This window comes from Cupressus sempervirens, chromosome 3 (genome assembly GCF_028749045.1).
Source record: "Cupressus sempervirens isolate cs-2001-9-10 chromosome 3, ASM2874904v1, whole genome shotgun sequence".
In the NCBI taxonomy this organism is placed as follows: Eukaryota; Viridiplantae; Streptophyta; class Pinopsida; order Cupressales; family Cupressaceae; genus Cupressus; species Cupressus sempervirens.
The window spans coordinates 657,398,502-657,409,706 of record NC_143120.1 but is presented as its reverse complement, the minus strand read 5'-3'; the positions used below and the strand labels follow the sequence as shown (position 1 = coordinate 657,409,706).

Below are 11,205 nucleotides of genomic sequence, written 5' to 3'. Positions count from 1 at the left end.
ATATTTTTTATCATCTTTGGGAACTATTTCAAGTCCAACATCTTTGGTATTTGTTGTCTATTACTTGGTAGGGTCATGGAAAGAAACTACCAAGATAAGGTGAGAGGAGACAAAAAATCAAGAACAAACTTGCACGGCCCAATACATTTGAATGAGACCAATATCACTAATTTCAGACAAATGGAAACATACCACATAAAAACAAATTCTAAATGTGCTATGAGCATAATCAATTTATGCAATAACTAGCAAAAGAAAGTAAAAAGTGATATGTCAAGGGTGTATCAAAGAGACAAACATCAAAAAACCATGCTAGCATTATAAAACGAGATTATAGAATTCAAAAATTTACAAAATTTTATACAAGGATTGGAGATTAACTTATCGATAAAGGCTTAACTATATAGCTTGTTGTCCAATGAATTACCAGTATACATTGATATAATAGTTAAGAAGCAAAAGAATGGCTTGACACAAACAAGAAAAGCAAGAAAAGTCTCTTTTGTTGTTTCATTTTCTTACAAGTGCTACAGAGGAACATGATTGTTCATGGGTGTGAACGTTGATGGAGTTGTACCACATTAGATATAATGAATTATCAAATATTTTGACCAGTTGATATTGATGTGATGATGAATTGTCATTTTAATACTGCAAATTGATCCTAATTTCAAATCAACCTAGATACAAAAATAGCATAAGTTTTAAATATAGAATATAAATAGATGTTTAAATCGAAGAGAAATACAATATATCCGTCTCACAAGATCTCTCAAATTCTATCGCCATCTCCATAGTCCATGTAGACAATGTCTTACTAGCACATAGTAGATACAATATTTTTAAGTTATGCTACTGGTTCGAGTTAGGGTTCAAGTTTGAGATCGAAGAACACGTCTGATCGTACAATAAAATTTTGAAATGGCGTTGGGTTTATTAGTACAATACATATGCATATGCATGCAGCCAAGAAGAACGAATTAAGATTAAAATGCCACATAGTATCATAAGAACATTAAAAACACTTTAAACTTCGTATCTATTTTGAACACCAAAATATTAAATATATTGAGTCTAAGTATCATTATTTTGACTTTCAACAATTAGAACTTATATACTAAGTTTCAATCATCTAAAGGATTATATGAATCTTCATCCTCCTCTTCTCATCATCAAAGGCAATGGTTGATTCAAAAACATTCCTGCTTTCTAATTTGTCAAATGCTTATTACTTTCTCATTGTACAAAGAGTCTGTTAGTTTGTAATTAACATCCTACTTGAAACATGCTATGTACGTAGCTTGCAACTCCCTTAACCTATTGAAGACGTTTAATGTTTAAAATATGATTTATCACGATATAAAACTTCCAATTAATTGGATGGCTCATTATCAGCAATTGGATATAAAAATTTCATTTGAAGATATCTTGAGTGCTGGTTTAATTTGATGTTCATGTAACAAATATCTGAACTTCACGGCAAATTTTGTTTTGTAATGTTAAAAATCTTTATTCAGATTATGTAATAATCATTTTCTGCACTAAATTACAGAATCTTTCTCAAGGGAACTGTATCTGGTTCACACTCGGTTTGCCTGGGTCTGCCTTGGTTCAACTATGGTTTGACCTAGGTTCAGCCTAGAGGAACCAGCCTGCCTAGGTTTGAACCCAAGTGCAACCCAAAAGGGAACCAGGACCAGAACCAAGGACTGGTTCGAAGGGTTGGTGGGTGAACTGGGTAACTAAGCTTTAAAGGGTAGTGCACATAATCCAAATAATTGACTACTCAAAACGTTTCAGATTTTATGCTTGATGGTGCTATTTCCACAACACACGATGTGCATGCTTTTTTGCTGCCCAACATTGCAAGGATCTTTCAGCACTAAGTAGGGATGGAGGTGATTGCCTTAGCAAAGAAATGAAATAATGAACCGTGTTACATCAGAGGATGACAAATGGCCACTGTTAAGAACCAGTGTGAGTGCAATTACATTCAAGGTTCCATTTTGTCCAGAACATTATATAAAGATTTTACAACCTCAGGAACCCTCTTAATAAAAATCACCAATTGAACCCAAGGAAAACACAATTTGCCATTTTACACAAACCAGAAGGAAGACTAGCAAAGTTTGGTTATAAGGAATTAGAAAATTTCCTCAACATGTCACCTTTGTTTGCAAAAAAGTTAGTTTCGAATGGGCCCTGTGTCTGAAGATAGTAATTTATTGGAAAAAAATTCTGTATAGACACCAAAACACAAATACACTGCACTAACAGAGAAGGTTCCAGAATGAACAAAATTATTGTAATGATGATACACAAAAAGTCTTATTCAGGATGAAATCATAAGTTCCTATCTATAAATTCCCATATTCTCTCTTCTAAGTACATGCGATATTGCCGAACTGTGTGCCTCTCATCTGGGAACAACAGAAGTTCATGTGTTTTTCCAGCTGCTATTAATGCATTAACTAGTCTTGCTGTGTGCCTGAAGTGAACATTCTCATCAATCATGCCATGTATGAGCAGCAACTTCCCTTTGATTCCATGTACATGATGCATTACAGAGCTGTATTCATAACCTGCAGGATTATATGAAGGCATACCCATGTATTTTTCAGTGTAAAAGGTGTCATATCCATCCCATGCTGTCACGGGGGCACCAGCTATAGCACACTTAAAAGTATCAGGACAGCGACCCATAGCCATAGCTGCCAAGTAGCCCCCATAACTCCATCCATAAAGTCCTATTCTTCCAGGTTTTGCTAGACCCTGCTCAATTAACCACTTTGCTCCTGTCTCTTGATCCTCAATATCAGTAAGTCCCAAATTATACTTCAATACACCTTCAAACTTCAATCCTCGCCGTGCACTTCCCCGATTGTCAAGCTGCAAAGCAAAGAGAAATTACAACATAAGGATAGTATTTTATGAAAGCATTGATCAAAACCATAAACTGTGTTCGTTGTACCAAAATTTGAAATATTGGCCAAAGGAATATCTATATCACAATGTCTGAAGGCTTGCGGTGTAGCAGTGAGTGGGAGTGCTTATCACCATGATAACTTGGGTTCATACATGCAAGTATGTTCCCTTTAATTATGCAGTGTTGTCCTTGGTATCTGAGTGTCATGTGTTGAAGTATACACTTTGGTGCTTAGTGGGTTTATTTGGAGCATGCATACATACACACAAGCTCATTCACACATGCACATAATATCAAATTAGCAGTCATTATGAATGATTACAAAACCTTATGCTAAGGACAGAAGAGCCAAATGGACCATTGTTCCACCTAAACCATTATGCACAACCTGCAACTCAATGAACAATGTAAATCAAAAGTAATAAGCCTATCAAATGAGCACATAATCCCTCTCCATTAATACTCATCGTGGCTATTTTACTGGAGTACAAATGCCATAATGGCCACCCACAGCCTAAAAAAGTCATTTGATATTCACGAGGGGACCAACATTGAGACCTAATCCATGTAATGGAAGATGACATGCCATGAGAAAAGAATGTAGAAGGATTGAACAAAATAATCTAGAACGTAGATTTCAAGAATAAAGCCACAAACAGAGTCATAGCTATTTGCCTAGTATACTTTCAAACTTTAAAAGGAATGATTATCTGTACGTTCATGTTGATGTCCACCAAATTACAGTCATTATGCATACCACTTTAGATACAAATTCATTAAGCCTATCTAATTTGAGTGTAATGACCAAAATTCACGGGTTACTTTACAATATTAATGAAATTGACACACTTTAGTCTTTTTAAAATCCAGATGGGATCAGAAGATCAATAGTAATAGAAGCAGAATACAGACCTTTCATTAAATGTAGGTGATGGTATAAACATATCTTCTTCAAGATAGACCACTAACCTTCCAAACTAAGATCCCCTTGCTGCATAAATACTGTGCCCTCATATCAACTGTGTTCGTCCATGAATCATAAACAATTTGAACATTGGGTCCGCCATAGACAGAGATCATAGTCCTGTACGGAGGTGGCCCAAACCGATTAATATCTGGCTTGTATAGAGCTCCATACAGTACGGTACCATCCCTTGCTACTATCTGAACTAGATCTGGTGGTGAAAGTTGCCAGCTTCTTGTGTGAGGTGTTGGGACAGGTTGTTCATATATGGGCATTAATAAACTGCCATCTTCTAAAGAGCAGAGCCAGACCCTAGGTGGACTACATAGAGAATGATGAATATCAACAAATCGCTTCATCTGATGATCCAGAATCACCACATGGCTCCCCCTCCCTTGAGTCAACCTTTTCGGCTTTTGCAGAGGAAATCTCCAATCTGGAAAGAGTTTTGTGCTATACAAATTGGTCTCCAGTGGACTATCCACTGTTCCGGTAAAATATACAAGACTCATATGTTCATTTACACCTATTAGTTGATCAACCATCCAGTTACCTTCTGTGATAGGGCCCAAGAAAGTGCCCGTTTGATCATAAAGATACAAATGTCTGAACCCAGATCTCTCACTGGCCCAAATGAAGCCCCCTGCAAACCTATCGATACCTTTATTCAAGGGAGCAAAGCAATCATGCAAATTTATCCATATATCATTTTCCTCCACCAACAAAACCTCCCGTTTACCACTTCTTATATCAAACTTAAGGAGCTTCAACCTGGAATGTGCCCTGTTCAAGACTTGAGCAATAAGTACATTTTCTGGCATCCATGAAACCCTGGCCAGATATTCCTCATCATCATTACCTTTACCTTTTATTCCACAGTTCACATCCATCCAAGTAATTCCTCCCCCAAATGCAGGAGCAACACCAAGACGCACCTTAGCATTTGCATTTCCTGCAAAGGGATAGTGATGGTCTTCTCGTGCATTAGCACCAATTGTAGATTTGCCCTGGTGCATGATTCGGAAAATAGGTATCTCAGTGGTATCTACCTGTGTAAATGCTATATAGCTACTATCTGCTGACCACCAAAATCCATTTTTCCTTTCCATCTCTTCCTGGAATGCAGACCAAAAAAATTAGTTTCTAGACTACCAGGTAACTGTATGATATTCTACAACTCAATTAAGAATTGAAATAAAATACCTGTGCAATATATTCAGCAAGGCCATGTCTCTGCGGCACATCAACAAACCAACCCAAATGTCAAATTAAGTTGTCCAATGGAGTCCAATATAAATCAACAGCTAATTCAGCAATACAGTCAAACAAGATGCATAGAATATGCTTCTGCACTGCATTGATTCAACAAATTGTCAAAGGCACATCAAAACATTCCTTGCTTTTAAATAATTGCACTCATGGCACATCTCCTATGTCTCAGCACTACAGGAAAATTTGTTTCTATATTAAAAAAGAAATAGTATATGATCCTTAAAAACCATCCTGACGGTACCAAAAATCTCAAGATATTTTTCAATCTTATGAAGATACAGAAACAATGAGGAATATCATTATATTATTAAATTTTCATCTATGTCCATGAATTCCCTTTTGTGTTAGACTTGAAAGTGCAATACATAATGTTTACTGTTTATAAAAAGTTAAAATAAGTATTAAGTTTCAATAAGGTATCTTTCACCTTGTTTTTGATGTTGTAAATTTCCTGACAAATAATACGACTTTAATCATATGACCTAGTCAACCTGAATACCATCTGATTTTTTTTATTGTCCTTGTAAACCTATGACAAATTATTACAGGTGACCTTTCTTGACAGAAATTTCTGATTACCTGCTCTGGTTTTCAAACATTGGAGCATAATTTATGATTACAAATCATAGGTGCCTTTCTAAAGTTGAAATGAATTTTGGAGAATCAACGATCAATTTGTAAGTTTCAGAAAAGAAATATGTATAAAGTGAGATTGCTAGTTAAAATGGAAAACCCACCAACAAACCAAAACTGAATATATTATTACCAATAAATTATAATAATAAGGTATATTAATATTGTCAATTATTACAACAATGCAATATTCTAGTAATATAAATATTCTTGCTATCCCCTGCTTATTACATCATTTTCTCAGGAGTACAAAGCAAAAAGCTTCGGAAAGCTTCAAGGTGTACTGTGCCAAGAGATTTTGTGAAAATAATAGCACATTATCTTAAATCAAACAATTATTCGGAGTTATATATGTTAATTCTATAAAACAGTTAAAACTCTGATATCATACTGATCTGAACTGCAGATCATACAGATCTAGTAAAGCATGAAGATCATTAAGTGGATTGGCCTCTTAAAGACCTAATATGATTAACCTAATCGGCACCTTCTTTGGGAGCATTAAATAATGTTTATTTTTATAGTTATAGTTAGTATAGTTACTAACTAATTGTAAATCCTGGCAGACGCCAATCTTGGCGATATAATTATTAGTTTATCTATAGGGCCAACCTAGAAAGAGTCATGCAGTTTCTAAGGACATGCCTCTTGGGTGCTATATACATAAGAGGTGAGAATGTGGATAAACGACACACAAATACAATAAGTCTGCTCCTCTAGCATTGCTGCCTTATGTGATTTATAGCAGGGATAAAAACATTTTCAGAATAATTGTCATACTCCAAGCAACACTTAATATACAGGTATGGTATATTTAAAGATCATCTTCAGCAAGACGAAAGGCATTATATCAGTTTTGGTTGTTCAGAATTTGCGGAAAACTTACATGGTATCAGAGCTTTGGTAGTCGAACCTAGGCTCTACAAATTGACAATCAGATTTAAATATCTAGCAACATCCTTCTACCTTCAATGGCTAGTACAATCAGACCCGAAGATAGGTTTGATGGAAAAGAACACTTCGTTGCTTGGAAATTCAAAATTATGATGATTCTTGAAGACAATGATGTAATACAGTTTGTTGATAAGGAATGCAACCAACCTGATGCTGATCCTCATAATACTATCTAGATTAAAGGAAATAGGAAAGCCATGCAAATCATATTAGATGGAGTGAAAAATGAAATAGTACCTATGCTAATGAAATATCAGACATCATTTAACATGACGAGTGCATTATTAAATGTATATGAGATTAACAATGCAACTAGAACCCTTGCACTAAAAAGGCAACTAAATCATATAAAGATAAGGAAAGGAGAATCTATGAATTCATACTTCCTAAGGGTGGCTAGTCTAAGAGATGAACTTGCAAGTATAGGGACCATAATTGAAGACAAAGAGTTATCACTTATGGCTATAGATGGGTTACTAGATTCATGGGAAACATTCTCACAAGGAGTAAGTGCTAGAGACAAACTTCTAGACTTCAATAGACTTAAAGGAGATTGCCTTCAAGAAGAATCTAGGCAACTTAAAAAAGGAAGGAAATAAAAGACTGAAGATGAAGAACTTCATGTCCTCAACACAATTTCCTATAAAGGCAAGAAGAAGAAAGGTAATCAAAGAAATGACAAACCTAAAAGAGATCTATCCAAAATAAAATGCTTCAAATGTGAAAAATTTGGATACTATAAATCTAATTGCCTTGAGAATACAAAGGAGCAAGTAAACTGTACAAACATTACTAGGAAAGGGGAAAACTATGATCCTGAGAAACGTGTATTGTATACAGTGCTATCAAATGAAGTATCAAGCAAAGCATGGGTAATTGATAGTGGATCATCTCAACCCATTACAGAATACAAAGAAGTACTAGACTCGATAAAAGAAGAAGTTAATGACGAAGTTAGCATAGGTGATAATTCCACTCATTCTGTCAAAGGAATTGGGAACTACACCTTGAAACTGAAGTTGGGTATTTTTCTTCGTCTCAAAAGAGTACTCTTATGTACCAGGAATCAAGAGGAATCAAATTTCTGTCACAACACTTGAAGATGATGGACATAAGATTGCATTCATGGACGCTAAAGTAATAACCTGGTCTAAAAACTCTTCATTTAAGAAATCAAAGTTGATTGGTCAAAGAAAGGGATACTTGCATGAATTAAATATAGAACCTATTCAAGCCTTAATTCATAAATCTGTTGATATAAACAAAATGTAGCATAGAAGGTTAGGACATCTAAACTTCAAACCCTTATCGACTATGGAAAAGATGGTTATTGGTTTACCTAAATTGAATAAAGATCATTCGAGCATATGCAAAGGATGGGTTCTAGGTAAGAACGCCAAAAGTCCATTTCAATATAGCACTAGAAAAACTAACAATATTTTAGAATTAGTCCACTCAGATTTGTGGACCTATGTATGTTCCTTCTTTTGGAGGATTCTGATACTATATACTTTTTTATAGATGATTGCTCTAGGAAAACATGAATTTACTTCTTAAAATGTAAAGAATCTAAAGAAATCCTTAAGAGATTTAAAGAACTCAAATCCTTAACTGAAAACCTATTCGGACACAAAATTAAAATTCTTAGGACTAATCATGGAGGGGAATAGACTTTAGATTTGTTTAAAGATTTTTGTAAAGAAGCAGGAAGTAAGAGGGAGTATATTGTTCCTTATAACCCGCAGCAAAACAAGGTAACAAAAAAGAAGAATAGAACAATTATAGAAGCAGCAAGAGCTATGATATTGGATCAAAATTTAGAATATTATCTTTGGCCAGAAGCCGCATGTACTATTGTCTATATTCGAAACAGAAGTCCACACTCCCACCTTAATGATAAATCTCCTAAAGAAGTCTTTTCTAAGGTTAAACCAAATATAAGTCATCTTAGGATATTTGGGTGCCCAGTGTACATACATGTTCCACAAGAATCCTCCAGGAGGCAAGGTATTTTTGTCGGGTATAATAAAACATCTAAAGCATATAGAGTTTACATACCTAGTCAGAAAAATATTGAACTTAGTAGGGACGTAACATTTGAAGAAGATTTAGCATTCAAAAGAGCCCTAAGTTTTGAAGATCCTACACATATACCTAGTTCTAAAGAAAATCATGAATATGAGTTTCAGAGGGACAACATTGAAGAAATTGAAGGTGAAATTCAAAATCTTAATCTTGAGGAAACTCAAAATCTTGAGAAAAGACCACTTTGGGCTATTAAGACTATAGAGGAAGCACAAGACTTTGTTGTACCATCTGGAACCTTTAGAGAAAGAAAAAGACCCAAAGATTTTCTAGCTATACAGCAAACATGAGAGATTTATCTAAATCAGAATCAACCAATGTTTCAGATGCTATTAAACATACAGCTTGGAAGGATGCTATAATGGAAGAATACCAATCCATTATTAAGAATGATGTGTGGGGAATTGTTCCTAGGCCTGAAGGAAAATCTGTTGTTTTTTCTAAGTGGATATTTAAAATCAAGTGTGTTGCTAATGGTAGCATTGAAAAATATAAAGGCAGATTTGTAGCCAGAGGATTCTCTTAGGAGGGAATTGATTATGAAGAAACATTTGCTCCAATTGCCAGATACACTTCTGTAAGAGCAGACCTAGTTATTGCAGCATCGAAGGGATGGAAGGTACATCAAATGGATGTGAAAACAACATTTTTGAATGGAAAGATTATAGAAGAGGTCTATTTGGAACAACTTGAAGGATTTGAAACTATAATCCTAAAATCTTTGTTTGCAGACTCAAGAAAGCTCTCTATGGGCTTAAACAGGCTCCCAGGGCATGGTATGAAAGAACCGATACATATCTCACCAGTTTAGGATTCTCTAAGAATGAAGCTAATCCAAATCTCCATTATAAAAGGAATAAAGATGATATGATAATTTTGATACTATATGTTGATGATTTAGTAATAACAAGTGATGATCATCTTATAGATCAATGCAAGAAAGATCTAATCAAAGAATTTGATATAAAAGATTTAGGACTCATTACTTCCTAGGACTGGAAGTATGGCACTGACAACATCATACTTAATCAAAGAAAGTATACATTAAACATCTTGAAGAGATTTGGAATGTGGAACTGCAGACCTATGTCTTCTCCAATGGAGACTAATCTACACAAACTTAAGTAACAGCAACAGAATCACCTTCCATAGATTCTACTCTTTAGAGACAAATGATTGGGTCTCTTATGTACTTGGTAAATACAAGACCTAATATTTGCTATGTTGTTAATGCCCTAAGTCAGTTTATGTGTGAGCCAAAGGCAATTCACCTAGTTGCAGTCAAACACATTATGAGATACTTACAAGGCACTCTTAACCTTGGGCTCAAGTATGAGAAAGTTGACTTGGACTCACATGGGTTCACAGACTTAGATTGGATTCGAAGTGTTAATAATAGGAAAAACACTTTTGGATGGTGTTTCAGTTTAGGCTCATCGATGATATCATGGATATGCAGAAAGCAAGCATCAATAGCACAGAGTTCCACAGAAGCTAAATACATTGCCGCAACAATGGCCTCTCGAGAAGCAGTTTGGTTTAGAAAGTTACTTGTGGGATTATTTGGTCAACCCATGGGTCCCACTATTATTCACTATGATAATCAAAGTTCCATCAAGCTTTCTATAAATCCAGTTTTTTATGATAGGTACAAGCATATTGAAATTCCTTACCATTATGTAAGAGATATGGTGGACAGGAAAACTGTCAAGTTAGAATACATTTGCACTATAGATTAGACAACAAATATTCTTACCAAACCTCTCTCTCATGTGAAGATAAATCACTTTAGAAAAAGGCTTGGTATGGTTGAATTATAATACATTTGTATTCTTTAATTATTAATAAAATATTTTTGTGTTAAAATAATTATTGTTAGGCTATTGACTGTTATGGGCTTCACAATTTGTATTCATTATCTAAGAGGTGACGATCCCTGAGATAATGAACACTTGTATAAAAGACATTATGAGAGATGACAATCTCTAAGATAATGTACTGAACAGTAAAGAACTACTGTCAGATCTGGATGAGTTCAAGATCACATTGTGATGTAGACATTTCCATACCTATGAGTCACAACTTGGATAAAGGAAGAATTTAATCATTCTCTGGATTTTATCTTATGTACTGGTAGATCTTAACTCAAGATCATATTGTGGTATAGGCCTGCTAGTACCTATGAGTCACAACTTGGATAAAGGAAGAATATAATCACTCTCTGGATTTTATCTTGTATATTGCATTCCATGCAATACTGTTATCACAAGTATAAGTCATATCACAGGTATAGTAATATGACAGTATCATGTGTTCAACGATACCACATGCTTAGAAGATTTAGATAGATTTAGAGTATCACTCTATGCTT

General features: G+C 34.8%; 1 protein-coding gene across 1 annotated transcript in view; it reads right to left on the bottom strand.

Moving 5' to 3' along the window:
* Positions 1-2,205: 2,205 nt before the first annotated feature.
* LOC149568418 (uncharacterized) overlaps positions 2,206-11,205 on the bottom strand; it is an 81,850-nt gene continuing 72,850 nt past the window's right edge. Inside the window, exons 3-5 of the mRNA XM_089821337.1 lie at positions 5,094-5,123; positions 3,896-5,005; positions 2,206-2,889 (exon numbers count right to left, since the gene is read on the bottom strand). Coding sequence (XP_089677463.1) covers positions 2,344-2,889; positions 3,896-5,005; positions 5,094-5,123 — 1,686 coding nt within the window. The 3' untranslated portion in view covers positions 2,206-2,343. The remainder of the gene's footprint in view (positions 2,890-3,895; positions 5,006-5,093; positions 5,124-11,205) is intronic.